Raw genomic sequence first — 26,825 nt, 5'->3', positions numbered from 1 at the left:
TATAATCTGTTTTTATAGTGAACCAGGCAGAAAGCAGAATATTTTATTTTATTTTATATGCCACCCAATCCCATAGGATTCAGGGCAGAGTAGGGATAATTATGGAGTGAAATGTTCCTAGTTTGCTCCCGCCTAACAGTCATTGGAGAGCCAGTCGCGAAGGGAGCATGATGCTCCGCCCACACCACCATTTGGGTTCTTTTACCCTCTGTGCATGCGCAAAAGAACCCAAATGATCGCGCCCGAGCAGGTGAACAAAGCCTCACACTCCCTTTGTAACTGGTTCTCCAATGACTGGGTTTTTTAAAAAAGTCTGTCTACGTCAGCCAGCAGCTATTTGTCCAAAAGAGAGGAGGGAAAGCAATAAATATGACAACTCATTCAACAAGCAAGAAAAATTGCATAAATTCATTACTTTTAAAAGGGGAAAGTAAGGAACCTAATTTCCCTTAATTATATAATAGTTTTTTAGTAATATAAGCCTTTATTCTCTTTAACTAATATTATCAAATTGCCCTGTCTTCTTTTTCCATTCCCCAGAGCTTTACATATCTATTGACAAAACTAATACCCATAGAGGGGTATGCCTTGTAATTAGCATTTTAAAACACCTGCTAAGGATAACTGAATTTGAAAGGAAAACTGGCCACCATACATAAGTGCTGGTGTATTTATCCACAGCCCCTGAATGCTATATAATCTGTTTTTATAGTGAACCAGGCAGAAAGCAGAATATTTTATTTTATTTTATATGCCACCCAATCCCATAGGATTCAGGGCAGAGTAGGGATAATTATGGAGTGAAATGTTCCTAGTTTGCTCCCGCCTAACAGTCATTGGAGAGCCAGTCGCGAAGGGAGCATGATGCTCCGCCCACACCACCATTTGGGTTCTTTTACCCTCTGTGCATGCGCAAAAGAACCCAAATGATCGCGCCCGAGCAGGTGAACAAAGCCTCACACTCCCTTTGTAACTGGTTCTCCAATGACTGGGTTTTTTAAAAAAGTCTGTCTACGTCAGCCAGCAGCTATTTGTCCAAAAGAGAGGAGGGAAAGCAATAAATATGACGACTCATTCAACAAGCAAGAAAAATTGCATGAATTAATTACTTTTAAAAGGGGAAAGTAAGGAACCTAATTTCTGTGCGCATGTCTCTCTGTGCGAAGATTTATAACCCAGGTAGGATTCACTTTCATCTGGGAATTTTAAATTACTATACTAATATACTGCTTTCCAATATTGTTGCTTTGAACCCGTGATTAAAAAAACCCCATCTTCCTATTCTGGAAATGGCAGCTGCAGTCTATTGGCAAAATTATCTCCAATCGGAACTGACAGCAGCAAAGCAGACCAGCTCCACAAGAGCTGTTTGTCATTTTCCCTTTGGCTTTCTTTGAGTTTGACAAATGACAAGGCACCTATAATATAGTAATGAATGCTCCGGTTTATTCATCCAATATAAACAAATGTAGACCAGCATTTTGCTTTCGCTAACGCATTTGCTTTCTCATTAGTCCTTCTATTAATCAGACTATAACAATAGTCTATTGTAGAAATTCCTTTCCCTTCTCTCCCTTCTCTCCCCCTCCCCCACCACAAAGAGAACAAACTTCTTACAAGCATCATTTCACTGGCAGAGATCCTTGGGAAGAGGAATAGGTTTAGCAAAGTCTAAAACTAGCAACTACCACTACCATTGCTATCTTTGGAAAGCAATGAATGTAAAACTACCATATATTTGCCTCTTCAATACTGAACCTTACCCAGAGAAGTGTATTAACACTAAATGATTTTTAAAGCCATTAATCCATGAGCCTGATTTACCTGAATGATTTCCTACCATTAATAGTAGAAGAAATATTATATATATCATGAGAAAAGAGGGGGAGAGATTAAAATGCTAGTGATTCTGATCAACCATGCAAAACATTGAACAGCATTTACAAATTATTTGATATTGCATCAATTGTTCATCCACAGCTCTGCACGGAAGAAAGATAGGAATTTATAGAAAGAAGATCACTGGGTAAAGTTTTACTTCACTTGATATCAACTATATTATATATGCTACTGTAGTGTTTATCAGAAAAAAAATTGAATGCCAAGAAATATTGCCATTAAAAAAATAATTCTTGTTGAAATAATTTTGCTCTTTGAGAAATCCAATTATTATTATTATTTTCTTGCAGAAAAGTTTCGTATACATATTTATAATGGACAACTTAGATAGATGTTAAAACCCTTATAACTGAGGGATATTTAATTCTTTTGTAAAGATTTTAATTAGGATTTAAAAACTAATTTTTTAATGTTAAACAGTTCCATCTAGTTGAAAAAACAAGCAGTCATTTTATAAATGAACTACTTAATATTCATTTATAGACAAGAAAATTCAACCTAATGGACAATTTATGTGGAATGAATATTTGTGTCTGTATGAGTCTCTTTCCACCTAATATACATTTTTATTTCTATTACATTTTTGGATATACAGTACAGTAAAACACAAATCATCTGGGCAGTCTGGTTAATTCACAATGTCACTCTCAGTTAAAATGGTAACTGTTTTTCCTTTAGGAAAAGTAATATAACATCTCATAACTACATATATTCTATTTTACAATTAACAGATGACTAATATATACATAGCTTTTTTGCTATATTATTACTAAAGGAACTATATGTTCTCAAAAATTATATGTTATTATGTAATTGGCATTTATACATTTATGATAGACATTCACATTGGCGAAGTAAAAAATGGAATTAAGTATAGCAATATTTCAACAGGAGAAAATATCAGATAGATTCTATTCTATACTGCAGCCATATCCAAATACACTACACTTAAAAACTTAAGAGGGACAATTTAAAATCAAAAGAAATGGATTTAAGGAGAAAATAATATTCTCACAGTTAAATGGGTAGCTCTGCATTTAAATTTTTTTGAAAGGCACATTATGGTCACTAACAACCTCATTTCTATCTGGATGCACCAAAATTATTTAAGGAACACATCAGACTTTATTTGTTTGTTTGTTTGTTTATATTTGATTTCTATGCCGCCCTTCTCCTGAGACTCTTCTCTATATTTCCCCATAGTATGCAAAGTTTTAATCTGAAGAACACAATTCCTGAGTAATTCCTAAGGAAATCTCAAAAGTGGCTATCCTAAAATGTAAATTAAATTCCTGAGTAATATATTAAAAGTCCTTAGCCACCAATGAGTTAATCAATAAGGCTGGGAGTCAAAGCACATGGATGTTGGCATAAGGCAGAGAACCCACAAAAGATGCAGAGCTTGGGAAAGAAATAATCCATAAAAAGTGAACCAAAAAGCTACATATTCTTATGCAAAACCAGACTTCCTATTCCCATCCCACTTTCTACCCTTTTTACAAAAGGGGCTGAAAGAATGTCTAGCTCAACAATAGAAAGGTGCAAATACCACATAAACAGTCACTCATTTCTGTGCCCTTAGCCAAAGCACTAAATGCCTACTGGGGATATTTCCCATTGCCAGAAACACAAGGTCAATATGAGTCTTCTGAAAGGCTTGTTCTGAGCATTCATCAAGGGTTTCTAAAGCTGTGAAAAGAGGGGCCTTTTTTTTAAAGGGGAGGGGAACCCCCCTGCTCTTTCAATATCTTAAGAAGCACATCAATAACACAATTGCAGCAGACAGAATAATGGGGGTGGGGAGAAGAAACCTGTCCCTGCTTTCTCCCAGATACAAATTCAATTTCCAGCATTGTCCACAAATACAGGAAACAAGAGCAACAAATGGTGATAAAGAGGCAAAAAAAAAAAAAAAGAGGGGTGTGTGTGTGTGATGTGCAAGGGCCACCATCATTTACTGCCCAAAGATCTCTAGGCTAAGTGAATCTAAGTGTTATTAAATATTTCATAGAAACATAGAAACATAGAAGTCTGACGGCAGAAAAAGACCTCATGGTCCATCTAGTCTGCCCTTATACTATTTTCTGTATTTTATCTTACAATGGATATATGTTTATCCCAGGCATGTTTAAATTCAGTTACTGTGGATTTACCAACCACGTCTGCTGGAAGTTTGTTCCAAAGATCTACTACTCTTTCAGTAAAATAATATTTTCTCATGTTGCTTCTGATCTTTCCCCCAACTCATGGCTGGTTCCATAGCATAACCAATGTTAAACAAGCAATTACTAACAATTTACCGGTACTTAAAATTTATTTTATATAATAAAATGGCCTTCAATAAAAGTACTCTTTTTTTTACTAATTATATATTTCTGTCACGGTTTTCCATCTTTCTTTTCAGAAGACAAAGTAACATATTTGAAATGGATTCTTATTTTAAAAAATCGTAATATACGAATCGTAATACAGTAATACAAATGTCTTCCTTCAGAATTTTCTGAAGTGCTTGAGTTCTCTCTAACGGATAGTTATGTACATTTGAATACATATATATCTGAATACATACACACACACACACACACACACACACACACATATAGATATGATGACAAGCTAACATTATGACGATGTAACTTCTACCTCAGATAATTTTTGGCAGAAGTTATTCATATTGCTATCCCAGGATACACTTTAGCCATAATCTGTCATGTATACCAGAATCAGTATTGCAGATGAGCAAAATAATCATGATTTATATGGTGACTTCCCAATGTTCCCCAGTCTACCACCACTCAAAAAATATCAGAACATGTCAGGTTTTTATTTTATTTTATTTTTTATTTATTTTATTTTATTTTATTTTATTATTTATTTTATTTATTTTATTTATTTTATTTATTTTATTTATTTTATTTATTTTATTTATTTTATTTATTTTATTTATTTTATTTATTTTATTTATTTTATTTATTTTATATTTTATTTTATATTTTATTTTATATTTTATTTTATATTTTATTTTATATTTTATTTTATATTTTATTTTATATTTTATTTTATATTTTATTTTATATTTTATTTTATTTATTTTATTTATTTTATTTATTTTATTTATTTTATTTATTTTATTTATTTTATTTATTTATTTTATATTTTATTTTATATTTTATTTTATATTTTATTTTATATTTTATTTTATTTATTTTATATTTGACTTCTACGCTGCCCTTCTCGAAGTGACTCAGGTTCTAGATTCAGACATGCCATGATTAGAATAAATCAAGATTTATTTAAAAAACCCTTAATGGTGTAGTAGTTAGAACGCTTTCCACCGCCAGGAGTTTGATCCTGACAGGCTTGACTCAAGATTTTCCTCCTTCTGAAGTCATTAAAATGAGGACCTTAATTGTTGAGGGCAATATGCTGACTCTGTAAATCACTTAGAGAGGGCTGTAAAGCACTATGAAGTGGTATAGAAATCTAAGTGCTATTGCTATAAAGTCCAATTAGCATGGTTTCAATTTGTGGCTTTCCAAACAAAAAAAGATTACCTTCTGGGAGCAGTTTCACATATCACGGTAAATCATAATTAAATTTTCTATTATGGGCAAACTCTTTACTTTTCTGACATGAATGTGGATTGAACAAGACCTCTCAGGCCAAGCTAAACAAAAATGCACATAGAGGGTCACGTGCATGTTATTGCATGAAAGAAAGTAGAGACAGAATAAATACACAAAATTATAAACCCAGAGTTGCATGCAATCAAGAAACCAGAGACATTAAGGTATATGCTGCTAATTCTCCTTCCCCCAAACATGCCTGCCTCTTCAAATATAAACAGTGATAAACAGTGCCCAGTAAACTTGTTCACAACCAAGTCTGACATGACTTTTTGTTGAGGATTGTAAAATTCTCTAATTCTTGGATTTCTCCCATAAAATATGCAATTAAAAGGCCTCGTCAGAGTCATAAATTAATATTTTAAGATGAGTATCCAAAGTGCTTACCCATCCACTACAGGGGTGGGTTCCAAATATTTTTATTGCCACTCTGGATGTGGCTTATTTTGTGGGCATGGTTTGATGGTCATGTGACTGAGTAGGCATGGCCAACTTGATGTCACTCACACCCTTAGTCACATGCCTCCTACTTAGCCATGCCTGCAGAACCCACGAAGTTATGTTTTGCCAGTTGTCAGAGGCAACAGCAAGGAAGGCCTGTCAGAGGTGAGAAGGGGTTCTCCTCCTGCCACCTGTAGTGCAGAAGAGCCTCCCAGTTGAGGAAACTAGATCAGGATACTCTAAGGCAGTGATTTTCAACCTTTTTTGAGCCGCGGCACATTTTTTACATTTACAAAATCCTGGGGCACACCACCAATCAAAGTGACACAAAATGACACTCTAACACAGTACATATTATACATATAGTTAATAATATAGTTTCATAACCAGCTGAGGCTTCATCTAGTGGTGGCAACATTTACCTCCAATCCTGACTAGGATTAGAAATCGGGACCATGGCGAGGAATAGCAGCTTCAACTACTTGCCGCGGCCATACAATGACAAGTGCATGGCAACCTGAGAGGGGACCTTCCTGGATGTGGATGAGAGGTGGTCTACTATTGGTTCATCGCTAGTGGTCAGGATGAATCCTAGAAGGTGATTGGTCAGTGAGTGTTCCCTGTGCCTCCACTCTTCCTGTCGCTGATAGCTGGAGGGATTGTGAGGGGAATGTTTATGTTCGGATGGAGGCGGATGGAGGCGGGCCGGATAAATGGCCTCCGTGGGCCATATCTGGCATGCGGGCCGTAGTTTGGGGACCCATGTTTAATTTCCCCACGGCACACCTGACCATGTCACACGGCACACTAGTGTGCTGCAGCACACTGGTTGAAAAACACTGCTCTAAGGTGTTTTTCCCCCACATGGGCATGGAAAGAGGCAACGGGCCACCAGCAAACCAAGAAAGATGTTCCCGGCAATTGTAGGAAGGTTGTGGGATGGTGTCTCTAGAGAAGCCTGGAGGGGCACACCCCAAGAGTGGAGTCTTCCTGCAATGCAGATTCAAGTCCCACTGGGAGACCGAGCTGTTGATGTGATTACCTCATCTCTCGCTCAGGGACTGGGATTTTTGGTGTGTGTGTGTGTGTGTGTGTGTGCAAGTTTTCCTCATCGGAGCAACTCCCAGCCCATGCATAAGTAAAGAAAAAATTCTCATTTGTGCAAGAAGTTGTTAATTGCCTCATACTCACAAGAAGTTTTTGTTTACTATTTAAGGGTTTTTTCTGCACACAACTGCTGAGAGATGCTGGCAGTGGGGTGCAATTGGGGAATGGCAGGAGGGGCAGGGGAGGACCACTACTCCCTGCTGAAAACTCAGCTTCTGTGCATGCACAGAAACAAAAACAAGCACAAAAAAAAGAAGCAGAAAACAAGCTTTGTGGAGCATCACAGTGCCGGAAACTTGGCTTCTGCGCATACGCAGAAGAAAAAAACCCAGGAAAAAAAGGATTAAAAAAAAAAGATGATGGCGCCCACAGACTGGCACCGACCAATCCGGTTTGGTGACATCATTGTGACATCACTACCAGTTCGGGCAAACTGGTCTGAACAGTGAGGAACCCACCCCTGATTCACTGGTACATTACAGAAGCAGCCACTATACAAAGCTAAACAATATCTTCCAAGAAGATACAAATACTCTCTTCTCTTGCATGTTTATATATTCATTAGTATGGGGCTTTAAACTGAACCTGAATTAATTGACATAGAAGCATATTCTACAGCAGAAGTCTTCAAATTTGGAAACTTTGAGACTTGTGGACTTCAAGTCCCAGAATTCTCTCTGAGTTGAAGTCAACAAGTCTTAAAGTGGCCAGGTTTGAGGACCCCCATTCTACAATCTTGAGTCCCTCTGAAGAAAATGGACTTTTAATATATAGGCAAATAACCTATAAAATAAGAAGTTTGGGGGATTCAGGAGAAGAGAATAGGCGTTGATTGCTTACCTGAACGCCTCTTCTCGTACGGTGAGCGGGTACAGCAGTCACATGGGTTGCTCATGTCCAATCCGGTGGAACTGAGCCTAGTATTAAAAAAGCTTGCCGGATCCGCCCCTTCCCCAGAATTCGCGAATCCATAGACTAGGCTCAGTTGTGAAGCTCTGTAGTGTTCAACTCTCATAGTTAGAAGAAGAAAGATATAGAAAGGTAAAGAGAACACACAGAAGGGCGGGAAGTGACTGCTGTACCCGCTCACCGTACGAGAAGAGGCGTTCAGGTAAGCAATCAACGCCTATTCTCCGTACTGAAGGAGCGGGTCCAGCAGTCACATGGGACATACCCAATAGATGGTCCCTAGGGTGGGATTAGCTTGCTATCATGTGAGATAACGGATTGGAGTACCCTTCTGCCGAAGGCAGCATCCGCTGAAGCGTAAGAATCAATTTTGTAGTGCCTGATGAAGGAATTTGGCGAGGCCCAAGTGGCTGCTTTGCAGACCTCCTCCAACGGGGCTTGAGTCGCCCAAGCGGCCGAGGTGGCTGCGCTCCTGGTGGAATGCGCAGTGATGTTCCTTGGAACTGAGAGGGAGGCCGACTCGTAGGCCTTAGATATAGTCCCTCTGATCCAACGGCCTATTACTGATGAAGACACTTTGGCCCCCATGACTCTGGGATGATAGGCTACAAAAAGTGCTTCTGACCTCCGAAAGGGTCCTGTGCGTTGGATATATATTCTCAGCGCTCTGGTGAGATCCAGGGTGTGCCATCTAATTGCCAAGGGATGGTCTCGTTGGAGGCAGAAGGAAGGTAGTACAATATCCTGAGATCTGTGGAACATGGAACTGACCTTGGGTAAGAAGGTGGGGTCCAGTCGCAAGACTACCTTATCCTGATGGAATTGGCAAAGGTCCTGCCTGATTGAGAGGGCAGCTAGCTCCGAAATGCGTCGGGCAGAGGTAATAGCCACCAAGAAGGCTACCTTAAAGGATAGGTACCTGAGGGACGCCGATTTTAGGGGTTCGTATGGTGCCTGCGTGAGGGAATGTAGAACCCGAGGCAAATCCCAGGATGGATACCTGTGGACCTTGGAAGGTCTGAGGTTGGCTATGCCCTTGAGGAATTCCTGGACTTCAGGGAAGGATCGGAGAGGCTGTCTGCGGGGACCCCCTAGGACAGATGAAATGGCTGCCAGATGACGCCGGAGGGTGCTGGTGGAAAGTCCTTTATGGAATCCTTGCATGAGGAAGGAAATAATTCTGTGTATGGGGATGCACAGAGGGGAGAAACCTTCCTGTAGGCACCACTGGTGAAACTTGGACCACGTGTGGTCGTAGATTCGATTGGTCGAGCCCCTCCTGGCCTTTAGAATGACCTCCACTGAATCGGGGTCATGACCACGCAGTTCTAAATCTCTCCTGATAACAGCCAGGCGGTGAGGTGGAACCACTCCGGGTCTGGATGGAAAGAGGCCCCCTGCCGCAGCATATCCCCCGAAACGGGGAGTCGCCAAGGGTCCTGGACGGACAGCTGTTGGAGATCTGCGAACCAGGGCCGGCGGGGCCAATGAGGGGCGATCAAGATTACTCGGGCCCTCTCGGTGAGGACCTTGTGAATCACGTCCGGGAGGATTGGAATTGGAGGAAATGCGTAGAGTAGGCCTGGAGGCCATGGACTCCGGAGGGCATTGATTGCTTCCGCTCCCGGGGATGGAAATCTGGAATAGAAGCGAGGGAGCTGGGCGTTCGCATTGGTCGCGAAGAGATCCAGGACTGGTAGGCCGAATCTGAGGGTGATTTGATGGAACAGGTCTTGGTGAAGGTTCCACTCTCCTGGGTCTATCGTTGCTCGGGATAGCCAATCCGCCTGGACGTTGAGACTCCCCGAGATGTGATCGGCTAGGAGCGACAGGAGATGTTTTTCCGCCCAAAGACCCAACTTGAGGGCCTCCCTCATGAGAGCCTTGGATCTCGTGCCCCCCTGTCTGCAGATATGGCTTTTTGTGGCAATGTTGTCGGTGAGAATGAGAACGTGCCGGTTGGGAATGCGAGGAGAGAAATGCTTCAGAGCCAGGGAAACGGCTCTTAACTCTAGCCAATTGATGGGCCTGGAAGCTTCCTCCGGGGACCACGTGCCCTGGGCTATCATCCCCTGGGCGTGGGCGCCCCATCCCGATAGACTGGCATCTGTGGTGATGACAAATTGATCCGGGCACCTGAACGGGGATCCTCTGTCCATGGCTGGAGACTTCCACCACTTGAAGGATCTGCGAACACTCAGTGGGATGACAATGCGTCGATTTGAGTTGCTGTGCCCCGATCTCTGAAAAGGCAACAGTAGCCACTGGAGTTCCCTAGCATGAAGGCGAGCCCAGGGAATGATGCCTATGCATGACACCATCTTCCCCAAAAGGGAAGATAGAGTAACTATGGATACTGAAGGATTAGATAAAATGTTAGAAATTAACTCCACTATACTGAGTTTTCTCTCAGGAGAGAGAAAGACCTGGGAGGATTTTGAATCAATAATAGATCCCAGGTGAGAAATGGAAGTGGAAGGTTGGAGGTGGCTTTTATCAAAGTTGATGGAAAATCCATGGTCCTGGAGGACTGACATGGTGACAGAAAGGTCTGTTTTCACTCTCTCTAGGGAGTTCCCATGAATTAAAATATCATCAAGATAACATAAAATGTGGATGGGAGACGCCCGGATATAGGCCGCCAGGGACCCCAAGAGCTTTGTAAAGACCCGAGGGGCCGAGGAGAGGCCAAATGGCATCGCCCTATACTGGAAATGCCTGCCTTGAAAGGAAAAACGTAAAAATTTTCTGTGGCACTTGGCTATAGGAATGTGAAGGTAGGCCTCAGTGAGGTCTAAGGAGACCATGAAATCTCCCGAGTGAATGGCGGCCAAAATAGAAGACAAGGAGTGCATCTTAAACTTCCTATATTTGATGAATAGGTTTAGTTTCTTTAAATCCAAAATGGCTCTCCAACCTCCGGAGGACTTTGGAACCATAAATAGGATGGAATAAAAACCTAGGCCCCTCTGACCGGAAGGGACCGGTTGAATGGCTCTGATGGACAATAGATGAGAAATGGCCTCCTCCATACGGTTACAATCTGAGGATGACCTGGGAGAAGGGCAGGAAATAAAACGTTTTGGGGGAGGAGAAATAAATTCTAAAAGAAGGCCTGATTGAACAGTGTCAATGACCCAAGGGTCCTTGGAGGTGAGACGCCAATTAGAGGCGAAATGAGCCAGGCGACCCCCTATGGGAATGGAGGTAAGATTACCATCTAGGTTTTTTTGAAGCCCTGTTAGAGGAGGCTCCCCTTTGGAAACGAAACCCTCTACCCCTGGAGTTCTTGCCTTGGGAACGAAAGCGGGGGGAATACTGACCTGGAGATCTCTGATAGGAAGCCGCTTGCTCTTGCTGGCGCCCTGGGCGACGAAAGGACTGCGTTTTGGTAACCTTTTTCGTGGTTGGACCCAAAACCTTCTTCTTGTCCGAGGTCTCCGTGAGGAGTGGATCCAGAAGATCACCGAAGAGAAGGTCGCGCTTTAAGGGGCCCTGGGATAACTGCCACTTTTGGCGAACTCCCGCTTGCCAAGGGCGAATCCATAGGAGTCTTCTTGCCGTTGTAGAAGCTGCAATAGACTTAGCAGAAAATCTAGTAGATTGTAAGGTGGCATCAGCCACGTACTGGGCAGCTGCAAAGACCTTGTTGAAGTCTTGTTGACCTCTCAAGTCATCGGGAGGAATGTGCTGTTGAAGTTGGCGAAGCCACAGCAGCATGGCTCTGGAGAAGAAAGAGGCCGCTGCAGAACTTTTAATAGCCCAGGAATCAGCGGTGAATCCTCTTTTGAGCATTTGCTCGATGCGCTTGTCCTCCGGGCGGAGGACTTCCTCCGCCTCGCCTGGCACAGCCGCTGCCGAGTGAAGAATCTTGACAGGTTCATCTGGTTTGGGAAAGGATAGAAGCTCTTCATAGGAAGAGGAGAGTTTATACAACTTTCTGTCCTTGGTAGAGGGATTTAGGCCAGAGGCTGGAAAATCCCACTGTTTGAGTAAGGCATCTTTAAACAATTTAGGCATAGGAATTACCTCGTTATCCTCCTGTTCCTCTGTGAAGTAAGGTAGATTCTCCTCCGGGGGATCAGTGGAAGTGGAGGCTTGTTTCTCCTGGGCCGCTAATCCCGTAGAGATTCTAGCTTTGAGGAGGAGAGATTTGAATAGTTGAGAAGGAAAAATAGTAATTGGAGGAGGGACCTTTATTTGGGATTCCTCATCCTCTGATAATCCCTGAAAAGGGTCTTCATCCTCCTCTACATCCTCATATTCATCCTGGGAGGATTCTGAATCATCCTGAATAGGAGCTCTAACCGCTGGGGAAGAACCCAAGGGGCGGGAGGAACGAGAAGGAGGAAGAGGTAAGGGAAGCTCATTGATGGTAGAGAGTTTGGCATCAATGGCTTTGGACAACACAGCAAAAATAGATTGGAACTCAGGAGGTAAACTGGAAATATCAGCAGAAATGGCAGAAGAATTCCTAAAGGCCTGGGAGGATGCTGGCTGGGGGGAATCTTCAATAATATCTGGTTCCTCTGGACCTATGCCCCATAGGTTAGGTTGGGGTCTGTCTAGGTTTGGCTCATCCAGAGATAACACAGGGACCCCAGAGGGAGGCAGACTAGAGGCCTCTGGTGGGTCTTGACTACTGATTACTTGGGCCTGCACTTTCAAACGTTTGGCTGATTTGTCATGAATTTTTTGTAGGGCTAGGTCCCTTCTCTTCTCGGCCCTGGTGACCTTGGTCGAGGGGCGGGCCCCTGGAGAAGAGGAGGAAGAGGCCTGGGGGATACTAGTAATTTCATCGCCTGTAGGCCTGGCCTCTCTGGGACCTTTAGTTGTGCCTCTCTTGGGAAAAGTAGCCATAGTCTGACAATTAACAGAAGACAAGGCTGAGCCAATAACTGAAATATAAGGAGAAGATTTCAAGGACTTCCCAAGAGGAATGGATCCTGCTTCGAGGCCTCGAAGCTGCTGAAACGTGAGGACAATCTGGGCAAACCCAGAGTTCGTGCCCCCAAATCCAGCGGGGCCAGCCTCCCTAAACTTTGTAATTAAGTAAAACCAAGGCACTCTGGTTGGAGGCTTAGCCGGTGGAGAATTTAGCCTGGGACCCCCAAGGCCCGCTCCCGGATCCACGCGGTGGACTGAGGCCTACGCGGCTGGCAGAAGGCCAACACGAGAGGCCTAGATTTTTAAAAAAAGGGCGCGAAGGCCTTCGCGCCGAAAAAATCGCTCCGTAGAAATTCTTAAGGGAAAAGCGATCGACTAAGTCCAGGAGACTAGAAGGCGTCTCACTCCGCAGGAGGTATTTTATAAGCCCTTAATATTATTGTATACAATAAATAATCAATAATTCAATGGATAAATACTTGCACCGGGACCTCCAGGCCAAGGGATTAGAAGAATCCACGAGCGGCCGCAGGAATCGTAACCGGCAAAACCGCCGGGGGGAAACGAAACCGCAACTTCTCCCAAGGAAAAAAGCCGAGCCGCTTCTTTTCTTTTTTTCTTTAAAACGGCTGGCGCAATTAGTGCAAGTAATAAATAAAGACAATAAATCTTACTACTTTTTTGAAGGAAAGATCGAAGGGAAGGTGTTAGAATGTTGAACGAGCTATCACAATACAACCGCAGGATATGCGAACTGAGCGAATTCTGGGGAAGGGGCGGATCCGGCAAGCTTTTTTAATACTAGGCTCAGTTCCACCGGATTGGACATGAGCAACCCATGTGACTGCTGGACCCGCTCCTTCAGTACGGAGAAGAAAAAACTAGAAAAAAGTCACCACAGATGATCCTCATTTAACAACTGTTTATTTTATTGATCTATAAAATTTATTGGCCGCCCATCAAAGTAACTGCAACTTTTGCACATTTGAAAGTGAAAAAATAATAAAAGTAAAAAATAAAAGTAAAAATAATTTTATGATGACATTTATAACTTTTTTTTGGGGGGGGGGGGAACTGGATTTGTGAAACAAAGCTGAAAGCTGAAGTAAGGTCATAAGGACCGTTAGCTACTGAGTTGTGGGTCTCAATAGGCTTGTTAAACAAAGTTGTGGTAAGGTAAAGACTTCCTTACCTGCTTTGCAGGTTTTTCCATCTTCTTGTAGTTGGACTCCAGTAGGACAGGTACAACTATAAAAGGGTTCCTTTGGGGACAACAGGCACAAATGTGAACAACCGCCGTTATTTTCCTCGCAGGGTGTGTGAACTAGAAAAATAAGAAAGGAAATCATGCACATTTTTTATTTTGTTTTCTGGTAACACAGAAAGGAAACCTAGATCCCTAAAGAGGACAATCACACTATGTTTCCTCATAAAATTCAGTCAGGCACTAAAAGATAATTGACATTTAATGTTGCTCCATACAACTTTAGGGAAGTATCAATAAATATAAAACTGTCCTGAAAAAAATAGTACCTTTTCACACTAGAGTATCTCAAACTGCAACAATGCAGTTGGGGATTCAATAGGGTTTAATAGTTTCAGAAGTATAAAAAGGGACAACTGGATGCTGCGTGTTTATTTCTATTTGGACTGCTGTTATAGTTACAGTGCAGATTAGACCTGAACAATTGTTATTTGTTTCATCAGGAGTTCATACTTTTCTGTATATCTCACCCTGTAACAATAGTAACAACTTCTTAATATTTTCTCCATCTATCTGTGTCCCAATTATGTTGGTTATAAATAGCCTAAATATGTTTAGTTATAATTTATGTTTATTATAGCTAGTGGGCTTTGGAAAGCATAAAAAAATCACTTGTCTATCTAGCAATCAGACCTAAAATTTTGAGATCTGGGTGTTCTGTTTGTTTTATTTCTTCTCCATCCCAATATGTAATATTTTTTTTATTATGGCATCAAAAGGAGAGCATGACAATTTAAAGTGGTGTGTAGGAATCATTCAAAAGCACCAGTGTTGAGACAGTAGCTCTGTATATGATCCACGGTCAGTTCATACAGCACAAACACTTGGAGCAATGGCATTCAAATCCAGTCGAATCAAGAGACAGCATTATCTGAACTATTTCTAGCAGATAGTATTTCCCAGTGTACGAGGCTTTCCTCACTACTGCCCAGAAACATTGTGACCCAGGGGTGGGACGTGCTCTCAGCTGAGAGAAATGTTAGGAATTCCGAGAGCACCACATAGTCTCATCGGGAACGCAAGGGCAAACTCTATCAGGGCACATACCCAATGACATCTACTGAAACTCTGCACCTGTTTCTCAACTAAAGCAGCTCTTAAATCTCCCTTTACTCCATGAATATTTATTTACCAGCTCTTCAGAGCTAAGGCTCAATCTCCTTCGAGGTTTTCAATAGTAGACGTAGGCCTCAATGCTCTCTTAAATGAGATAATACTCAACTTTAGGAATAAAACTATGTTATTATGTTATGTTTCTAATATTTAATAAGAAACAATTTCTTAGAAAATCCTGTGGCTAAATAATTCATTCAAAGCATCTTATCTGCTTTTCAATTTTTTTCCAGAGATTTTTCCTGTTGATTAAAAGATTCATACATGAAAAATGAGGTACCGTGTTTCCCCGAAAGTAAGACAGTGTCTTACTTTCTTTTTACCCCCAAAAGCCCCACTACGTCTTACTTTCGGGGTATGCCTTACATTGGAAAAAAATTGAAAGGGTCGCATTCCCGAAGGCATCTCCCCAGAGTCCAGAAGGGCAGCCGCGGGACAGGAGCCTCATGAGCCCTTTTCCAAGTTCAACCTCAGGGCTCCAAGCGGCGTGCACGCGTGGAGCCACAGACGCGTGTCGGGGAAGCGTGTGTCTGGAGGGGAGGAGCCGCTCTGCGCAGTTGGGCAGCCCCACCAGCCTGCCGGAAAGGAGGCGGGCGAAGGAGGGCGCAGCTCCGGCCGCTCGCCTCGGAGCTGGTCGGCCTCGCTGGCCGCTTGCAGCCGAGCCTCGGCAGGACTCGGTTGCTGGGACGAGCGCCTTCGCTGCAAGCCGCCGCCCGCTCGGCTCACTTCGGACCAGCGCCGTCCTTCGCTTTGCCAAGCCGGGGAAGAGGCGGTGGCGCCGCGGCGAGGCGAAGGGTGCGCGGGGAGCTTGGAAGCAACGTCATCGGGCTCCCCCCCCCCCGGCAATACCCCTGTGTTTCCCCGAAAGTAAGACACATGTCTTACTTTCGGGGTACGGCTTATATTAACCGACCCCCCTGAAACCCCCGATACGTCTTACAATCGGGGGTGTCTTACTATCGGGGAAACAGGGTACCTTCCTCTCTGCCACTCCTCCCTCACAAAAAAAACCTATTTTCCTTACTGCAAAGTATTGTTAACATTTTTGTAACAGTATTACAAAATACATACTATTAACAAGATACTGTACTAATGAAAAAATAAATTCTTAAAATCACTGATTTAAAGTATTTAATGTACATATGCCTGAGAAATTCTGAATTTTAACATTTTAACATTTCAATAAGCAGGCAAAAAAGGCATCTCAACAAAGAATTTGCATTACTATGGCTTGCTTTTTAACCAAATTTGCCTTGTGCTGTGAATGATGTGCACATCCAGTTAATGATGATCTCATTTAAGTCTTGGAAAGTGTTCAACTGTTCAGTCTGATATATTGTTCAGAAGTCTGTGGCATCCAAGTGGGAATTAGCTATTATATTAATGAGAATAACTTATGGACTCCACAGAATTTGAATCCCAAGTTTCTTTCCTTGGCATTTTTATTCATTTATTATGCTTTAACTGGTTGAGTTTCTTTAACATTACAGCAACAGCCACATCACTGACAATCAGAAAAACTATGTCTTCCAAACTTTCGCTGAAACACTGCCCAGATTAGCCAATGCTTTCAATAGGCAAGGCAGATCAGACCTCATATAAGTCATTGCAAGGGGGGAAATCTACAGGATGAGGCCCTGAGACTTTCTTTCCTTTGAAACAGTTTGAGATTCTGTTCTGTTATCAACATCTTATGTAAATATGATGGTAACAAAACTTTATTAAATAGCAATCAAGTTTACCTAAGCCATGGCATTTAGGACTAAACCTCCTATCGCAATCAAATAAACAGCCTAGCATGCCAGATGCTTGTTAATAATTATAGTAGTGCAGAAGCCTAGGTTGCATAAATATTTGTATTTTCTTCTCTGAGGTCATGGCTGTTAGATTTAAAATCCCACTTATCCCGAATGTGAGAGAAAAAGAAACAAACAGCAAACATACAATATGGCTGTCTTTCAGGGCTCAAAACTTGGATGTCCATTGGTGAATAAAGAGAATTTATTATCTCTCTCTTATTCTCTCCAGCTTTCTTGTTGCAGGCATGAATGGAACGTGTCTGCCAATCCGTCCAGTACAGAGTATCCCCAGCCAACGTCAGGGCAAATGGATGAGTGAGACTACCTTCCACCACTTTTTGCCTAGTTTGTAGAAGAAAGAATATTTTCCAAAGTGATTCCAAAAACTACTTCACAAATTAATATGGAAAGACAGGATGTCAAAATTTAAATAAAACAAGAGTGACTTCCATAGACAGCAGTAATTCAATTTATGTGGAATGGGTTCACATTTTCATACCTGACCAAAACACTTTTCTCCTGAATCATTTCAAAAAAATACTGTACCTGAAAAATGGAACCACAATTACCATAAAATATGTTGCTCTGAAAAATTATTTAAATTACTATCTTGTTCTGATTTTTCAAAGTGGAGATTCATCATACAGGAGTCTGTTCCAGCAATTTTAATCTACCATTCACAATAGAAAGCATGTTATGCTACTATCAAGTCAATTCATAGTAGCAATATTTGTAGTGTACAAAATTTCTTTGAAGTTTAATTTTATTTAGCACTATTAAAACTAAAGGTCATTCGGGCATAAAAATATCACATTCATATTCTCCATTACTGCTCCAAAATAATTTTAAACATCTAAAATAAGATACAAAAAGCTACAGAATTATGTTATGCACAAAACACAAATCTGCATTGCATAATGTCCAACTACAGTCATGAGTAAAGAGGGGAGAAAAAAATGAGACTCCCAGAACATTTTATCTTAAATGACAGCAATGCACATTAGGAACATTAATTAACATTCTGAAACTAACTTTGTTATCAGTAGAAGAACTTTGTCATAGCAGGAAATATGTATGTTCTAACAGTACTTATTTGTATTTTTGGAATCTGGCCTGTAACTTAAGCTTTCAAAGACAGCATTTATGGTGAATAAAATGAGTTCATTTGTTTAATCATTCAGAACATAAAGCATTTCAGAACATAAAGCATAGGGCCCTATGGAACCAACTACCCCCCCAATGTCCGTACTGCTCCCACCCTACCGGTCATCCTAAAGGCCATGAAGGCCTGGTTTTGCCGGCAGACCTGGCTGGTGGCCATAAATGCTAACATCTAGTCACGGCTGAATTGTGATTGATTCGTATGTATGTGAGACAGTTCACAAGTATTTTTTAATATTTAATATTTGACTTTTGTAACATTGTACTATATTAATTATTGTTGTAAGCCACCCTGAATCCCATGGGATTGGGTGGCACAGAAGTCAGATAAATTAAATTAAATTTTGACTGAACATGCTAATTTGTACTACAAATACATTTCTTTATAGGAAAAATAATCCCTTCCTTTCTTTAAAAGAACAAACAATGTTGAAATAGCATTGAGCAACATTTAGGATGCTTTGTTGTTTACAGAGTAAAATGTAGAAAAACATTTATCACTCTGTTTGGATTAAAAATACACAAAACTAAAGCAAAATTTCAGTAACAGCACAGGAATATGAATTATACAATGTACAATCCAGATTTATGTTGTTATTTTTATATGAGTTACTAAATCTATTGCTTGATCACAGAAAATGTCTTGATTTGAGAGTGATGTTAGGGATCCCAACAAAACAAATCACAGAAGTTTAAGAGAATCTAATATACCGGTAATTCTGCAGATTGAATTTTTCCAAACACCCTGGAAAATAAAAGAACAACCAGGTAGTAGTTTCTCTCCCTCCGCTTATATATACGCAGCTATGCAAAGTATGCATTTGTGTGTCTCCATTTACTCTATGTTTAGGAGGTCACAACAGTTGACATACATACTCGATTCATAGGTGCTTTTAAACAACATAGAAAATTCAATATTACCATGTACATGGTGGATCAGCTATCATGGGGTAAAAAGGGAGGCATGAAGAAGCATGAACTAGCAGCAGGTGTAAGTAAAGGAGAGAGGGAAACATGTAGAATGAAAAAGGAACAAATAATGTTCTGCCAAACATTTATCAAAATATTCAAGGGCAACTGGTGACGCAAGGTTGATAACCTTTGTTGTCAAAGTTGCCAGAAAATACATTAGCACAAGATACGTTTAAACAAAAAACATCTAAGCCATATATATGAAATGTATTTGCAGAGGGTTACATACATTCATATATGTACACATACACCACCCTTACCTGAAAGAGCCGTCCAGATTTGCTCTGTGAATGAAGCTCAGTTTTGCATCAGCCCAGTAAAGTTTTTGTTCACTGAGATCTATTGTGAGTCCATTGGGCCAATAAATGTCAGAATCCACGATTATTTTCCGAAAACTGCTGTCCATTCCAGCACGCTCTATTCTAGGCGTTTCACCCCAATCTGTCCAATACATGAATCTAGAAATTTAAAAAAAAATCCAACTACAATTACAAAAAAGGAATTAGAAACTTTTCTGAAATCAAGGAGTTTGTGAATTTCCTTGAAATCAAGTTAGTGTCAACAGATATCAAACATTTCTTTAAAAGCAATACATAACTTTGTCATTTTTTAAAAAAAAACGCACCTTAGTTAACTATCTCTAAAAAGATAAGTCTTTTGTTTCCTATACAGTTTAATTAATACAAGTCTTTTCATTACTTGCTGAATAAGGACTTTTTATCTCAACTGGTAAAGCTTTCTGTTTTAGCTACAGTAACTGTTTTCAGCAAATTAAAATAAGAAGTGCCATTAAAAAATGATTCTACAATTGCATCTGAGTGGAAGCAATTTATCAACTTCTGATATTAGTGACAGGTTTTTGCAACAGTAAATAGATAAATAAAATGAAGCACAACAATGATAAAAACCGGAATATAACAAAGTAAATAATTGGCTGAAAACACTGTGACACATACAGCTAAGGGAAATTAAGTAATACAAAGGTCAGAAAGGACTAAAACCAGTTAACCAAACCAATGGTTCTCAATCAAGATGCCAATAACATCCTGTCTTTGTAGTCATGTACTTCTTTTCTTTGGCAGTGATATATTGAGAAGTGCTTCAGAAGTTGGCCTTGGTATTTGGAAAAATAGAAATGGAAGGACATGCTCATTTAAGATAAACTATTTAAGGCACTGGAAGTTTAAAGGTTAACCAAGTACTCTCAGAAGGTTAGAAAATGACTGGCAACCCAACCATATGAGAAAACTGCTGTTATTGTATTCCTAATGAATATGAATGTCTGGCTATTAATCAGAAAAGCAAACTGAATATTACTCAGATAGCTTCTCAGTGTCAAAGGATAGAGAAATGACTAACTATAATGACCCTTTAGAACAGGGTGTCAAACTCTCAGCCCACGGGCTGCATCCGGTTTGCAGGATGCTTAGATCTGGTCCATGGGACTTGCCCTGGAAACAGTGAAGAATCGGCCTGTGGTGTCTCTGTCAGCAAAAACAGAGCTCGGGAGGGCCACACTGGCAGAGGGTTGTAGGAGGCTGTTGCAGCTGGAAACTGATCTCAAGAGCCTGTTTTTACTAACAGATTTCTTGGGCCGCTACAGGCAACCCAACATGTGTGACATTAAGCTGGCCATGACCCCCTGTCACCCTCCCAGGTCAAACACAACCCTGATGTGGCCTTCAATGAAATAAAGTTTGACAACCCCGCTTTAGGATATATGACTAATAGTACTATATATTATAGAAACATAGATGTCTGACGGCAGAAAAAGACCTCAGGGTCCATCTAATCTGCCCTTATACTATTTTCTGTATTTTATCTTATGATGTATATATGTTTATCCCAGGCATGTTTAAATTCAGTTACTGTGGATTTATCTACCATGTCTGCTGGAAGTTTGTTCCAAGGATCTACTACTCTTTCAGTAAAATATTTTCTCACGTTGCTTTTGATCTTTCCCCCAACTAACTTCAGATTGTGTCCCCTTGTTCTTGTGTTCACTTTCTTATTAAAAATACTTCCCTCCTGGACCTTATTTAACCCTTTAATATATTTAAATGTTTCGATCATGTCCCCCCTTTTCCTTCTGTCCTCCAGACTATACAGATTGAGTTCATGAAGTCTTTCCTGATACGTTTTATGCTTAAGACCTCCCACCATTCTTGTAGCCCGTCTTTGTACCTGTTCAATTTTGTCAATATCTTTTTGTAGGTGAGGTCTCCAGAACTGATATTATTATTATTATTATTATTATTATTTATTTATTTATTAGATTTATATTCCCCTCTCCGAGGACCCTTATTTATTATAGCTGTGTAAATAATTCACAAAGCAGCTTCAACTGCATGGATGCTTTTGCCAGAATTCAGTCATCATTCAGAAAAATCTTCTTAGATTATCTGTGCATGCACAGAAGAGGTTTCCACTAGAATTGTGAAGTAATCAATAATTTGTATATATCTATAATACATTTTATTTATTTCTTAAGTTTATAATCTTTTTTTTGTTCAAGCAGCTACCTACTTGCATTTGGGGGGGGTTGTTTTTTAGATGCAAAACTGAACATTAACAAAATTTCAAGAGATTATAAAAATAAGATACAAAACACAAATATGAAAAAGCAGAGAATGAGAAACAAAAAGGACTGGTATAAAAGACTTTAAACATCCATAGTTAATATTTTGGTCAGAAAGGTATATGGATATGTAGATGTACAGATTCTCTCACAAACAAATATAATCTATTAAGAAAGGGTTTTGTGGATGAAAATGGATACAAAACTTGAATAAACCAATATTTATCAAAGAGATTTATTAGGGCTCTAGCCAGTACTATTTCTAAAACATTTGAATATATTTGATCCAAACAAAAATGTTTTGATTTTCTGATGTTTTAGAACAATAAAACTGCAATGTGAAAGAAAAAATACATTAATTTGTTGTGTTGAGAAATGCAGAAAATAAACATACAATATAGTTGATTTCCAAGATTGTTGAGCAACTTCAAAAATATAATTGACTCTGTCATCTGCACCACTATTAACTGTTCTGCATCCCAGCAAGACAGACACTGACTTCAGAGGATAATCAGAACTGCAGAAAAAATAATTACTGCCAATCTGTCTTCCACTGAGGATACTGCACCAGGCAAAAAGAGGGCCTTGAAAATATTTATGGACTCCTCACATCCTGGACATAAATTGTTTTAATCCTACCCTCAAAATGTCGCTATAAAGCATTGCACACCAAGACAACTAGACACAATAACAGCTTTTCCCGAAAGCCATCACTCTGCTAAACAAATAATTCCCTCACCGCTGTCAAACTATTCACTGCAGTACTATTGCTATTAGTTTTTCTCATTGTTCCTATCACCCATCTTCTCCCACCTAGGACTGTATGACTGTAACTTGTTGCTTGTATCCTTACAATTTATATTCATATTGATTGTTTCCTGATTGCTTATTTGAACCCTAGGACAATCATTAAGTGTTTTACCTCAGATTTTTGACAAATGAATATTTGTTTTATGTACACTGAGAGCATATGTACCAAAGACACATTCCTTGTGTGTCCAATCATACTTAGCCAATAAAAAAAATCTACTCTGTTCTATTCTATATTTGGTCAGAATGAAGACAATGGCAAGACCTCTGGCAGCAATGTAATCCCTACCAATCTCTACAGGAAGATTTTGGTTCATATAATGCAATGTTAATTGTAGTATTAATATCTACACATTTAGTTATGATCAATTTAATGAAAAGAATGACTAGGAGAGACATGCTAGCAGTGTTCCAATATCTCAGGGGTTGCCACAAAGGAGAGGGAATCAAACTACAGTATTCTCCAAAGCACCTGAGGGTAAAACAAGAAGCAAATATGTGAAAAATAATCAAGGAGAGAAGCACCTAGAAGGAAGGAGACATTTCCTGACAGTTAAAACAATTAATCAGTGGAACAACTTGCCACCAGAAGTTTTGGGTGCTCCAACATTGGAAGTTTTTTTAAAGAAGAGATTGAACAACCACTTGTCTGAAATGGTATAGGTTTTCTGTCTGAGCAGGGGGGTGGACTAGAGCAGTGTTTCCCAACCTTGGCAACTTGAAGATATTTGGACTTCAACTCCCAGAATTCCCCAGCCAGCGAACGCTGGCTGGGGACTTCTGGGAGTTGAAGTCCAGATATCTTCAAGTTGCCAAGGTTGGGAAACACTGGACTAGAGGACCTCCAAAGTCCCTTCAAGCTCTGTTATTCTAATTCTCCAACGTGGATTTAAATAGAATTTTATGCCATAAAGAATTCCAATGCCTTAGCTTCAATTTCTTCTTCCCATATTATTTTATCACTACAGTACTTGGATTTTTTTCACCTTCCTTTCAATGCCAATGCTACCAAATACAGAAGTGTATTACAGAACTAAAGAGAGTTCCCTGAATTTAAACATGGGATATACCATTCTTCAAATACTGCTAAAGTGTTTGAATGCTGAAATTTAATAAAATTAAGAAGGAATGATGAAACCTGATTCAGCTGAAATTTGTAACCAATTCTTCAAAAAATATATTCAGCAGAGATTGATTCCCAGTCAAGTCTTTAACCAGATATTATCCTGACTTTTCTGACATTTCAGATATTCATTTTATTAATATATATATTTGTAACTATATATACATTTCTCAATATCAGGAAAGAATGTTATTGCTCCAACGACTTTAGATTGTAATATTCTCTGACAATCCAGCATAATTTGTGGTTAGCATACTATGAATAGAATTACTTGAAAAGTATATAATAATCTTTTAAAGATGTATACTTAAATTCCCAACATGATTTTGCTTGTGGAATATGATTTGCCTAATCCTACTTCTTTCATAAAAATGAAAAAAGAGGGGTGTCTTTTGCCATGAACTAAATTAAGAAACAAAGAGATTTGAAGCTTGAAATAAAAATAAGATTTTATAAAACCAAGAACAGATATTTTACTAGAGATAAAGAAAGCTGTATTAATTTGCAATCTTTCAAAGCGGATCTTCAGCACAATTCTTACTCTGATGTCGATTACTGTATAGCAATTTGTTCCTAAATATCTAAATCCATACATACATACCAATGGGAATTGTAGTCAAGCATTTTAGGAGAGGCTAATTGTTTACTTCTGTAGTTGATGTACTTTAGATTAAGAAGAAAAAAGAATAGCAGGATTAGTATATCTCTTTGCCATAATTCAAGAGCTTTGTCAGATAATGTATTAAAGTCATTGTGTGGTTTAATTTGGTTCTGACTTAGTTTACTGTGCAAATCCAACCAATATGGTGTTCAAACTGGAATGTGTGGCTAATTCACTGAGTGTGGTTGATTAAATTTACAGTACAATATTAAGAATCCAGACTAAGAGATAACTTTTTGAGTAGAATATGTGGCCATAAAATTACAAATTTCCTCAACTCCAATATCTCTAAGTATAGATCCAATAATTTCCTATTATCCCATATTTAATAGTGTCTTAATTATGTACGTCATGTTCAGCTTTATAATCAATGGTGGGCTGCTACTGGTTTGCACTGGTTCAGTGAACCAGTAATGGCGGTGGCAGGAGGCTCCGCCCATCTACCTGGACTTCATCAAAACTGCTCTGCACATGTGCAGTGTTGCACATGCGCAAAGCGTGTGCCCACACGCTCCCATTCCTGAAGCGGTAGCAAAGTTAAATGGAACCCGCTGCCATTTATAATTACGGTACTGAAATACAGTAATAACAATTTCCTTGTGCTAACCATTTCTGAAAAACCTTGCCAAGAAAACTGCAGTGCTTCTGAAAATCAGACATAACTGAACAATAACAACAAATGCCAAAAGTCCTACCATTCTCAGAAGTATATAATTTTCAAATAAAATTAAGTGCCTTCTGAGAATGGTAGAATGGCATTCGCTGGCTGGGGAATTCTGGGAGTTGAAGTCCAAATATCTTCAAGTTGCCAAGGTTGGGAAACACTGCTCTAACATACAGTATGTACATAAATTAGTCTCATACATAAATATCATAACTAGATGTAGGCATAGCCATTTCTGAGGAAGAGGAGGATAGAGATGGGATAGGGGTAGCTGTATAGGGAAAAGAAGGGGGGAAAGGAAATTAAATAGGGAGGAAGGGATCTTTAAGTATTATAAGAGGATTCCAATCACCTTTTCACATAGCAGCTAATCTTCAAACTACTAATCTAAAATGTTTCCACACTTCACAGCAATATTTGCAGTCATTTGCACCTCAGTTCATTGCTTTGTTTTCATCAGATTCTTATACTCTTATCAACAACTGTAGTTTCCTCTCCCTTTCTATTATTTGGAGAAAAATAGGCGAGTGGGGGGTGGAAAGAGAAAAGACCTACTTCAGTACTGTTTTTATTCTCTTTCAGGCTATAATTCACAAAAACATGTTAGAACTGCCTACATTTCAGGCAATCCAGGCAAATTGAACGTTTCCAAATGAAAACAGTATTGTTTTATAATGGAAATACAATTACAAGGAACACACTGAGAGATAATGCTAGCAAATGCTAAAGAAACTATATACTGTACCAAACTTGCCAAAGTAACCTGCATATTAAAAATAAGTCAGAAAGCCTCTGGAGCAATTTCAGAAAAGTAAGCTACTTAAAAAGAGTGGCATGTCCTTAACTTCAAATTGTGCAGAAAAAACACTAAGGGGCCTTTTACAACCAAGGTAAAGAGTAAACTGTGAAAGGAAAAAAAGTGGGGGGTTGGGGTAGGATGGATGCCACAAAGACAGACAAGGAATGTAGCTGCTGGAAGAGTTAATTCCATAAAGACAGACCTCAAGCCACTATTATTCCTTTTCCCCTTCCCCACCAAAAAAAACAACAACAAACAAGTTACACAAGAGGATTGGCAAGTAAACAAATTGGCAAAGATGCACAACCAACTACCATTACAAATGGATTTTCTTAAAAGAAACACATTCAAATATTGCCTGAAAGAAACACAAAATGATGACTTTCAAATACGATTAGGGCTTCCCATACTTCGTACATCCTCTGGAATTTTTGCTAAATTTTGCCACATAAAACACTTAAATGCAAAGCAAAAGACAATAAGATTTTTTTTTTTAAAAAAACAAATAATCCAAGCAATGTTACCTCTAATTTTTTTTCGGGGTGGGCGGAAAAGTATAGTGTCTGAGCGGCAGTCCCCTTGGGACTGGGCGGCATAGAAGTACAAATAAATAAATAAATAAATAAATAAATAAAATCCCTACTTTTTTATTAAAAGAAATTAATAATAAAACAAAACAAAACTCTATTACTATTAAAACTAAAACAACCAGCAAATCCAAAAACATAACTATTAATAAAAACAGGTGAGGGCTGGGGTTTTTTTTCTCTGTTATTATTTAAGTGCTTTTACCATATGCTTTAAATCAAGAGTCACTTCTCTCTCTATTTCTCTCTCTTTCCTGTCATTCTCTGCCTCAATTCAATCATTTTCTCATTTCTCTTCCCCCCTTTTTTTCTATCATTTCTCTCTCCCTCTCTCTTCCTTCCACTCCTCTCTCTCTTGCTTTCTTCCTCTCTCTCACTCTTCCTTCCTCTCTCCTCTCTCACTCTTTCTTTTTCTTTCCCTCTCT

At 39.6% G+C, this 26,825-nt stretch overlaps 1 protein-coding gene across 1 annotated transcript in view; it reads right to left on the bottom strand.

The window, feature by feature from the left end:
* Positions 1–26,825, bottom strand: part of LRP5 (LDL receptor related protein 5) — a 175,104-nt gene that overhangs the window by 91,931 nt on the left and 56,348 nt on the right. Inside the window, 3 exon segments of the mRNA XM_070765886.1 lie at positions 14,062–14,193; positions 17,191–17,387; positions 19,439–19,636. Coding sequence (XP_070621987.1) covers positions 14,062–14,193; positions 17,191–17,387; positions 19,439–19,636 — 527 coding nt within the window.

This window comes from Erythrolamprus reginae, chromosome 1, assembly GCF_031021105.1.
Source record: "Erythrolamprus reginae isolate rEryReg1 chromosome 1, rEryReg1.hap1, whole genome shotgun sequence".
NCBI lineage: Eukaryota > Metazoa > Chordata > Lepidosauria > Squamata > Dipsadidae > Erythrolamprus > Erythrolamprus reginae.
The sequence above is the reverse complement of the archived record's forward strand: the minus strand, read 5'-3'. Positions and strand labels throughout refer to the sequence as shown.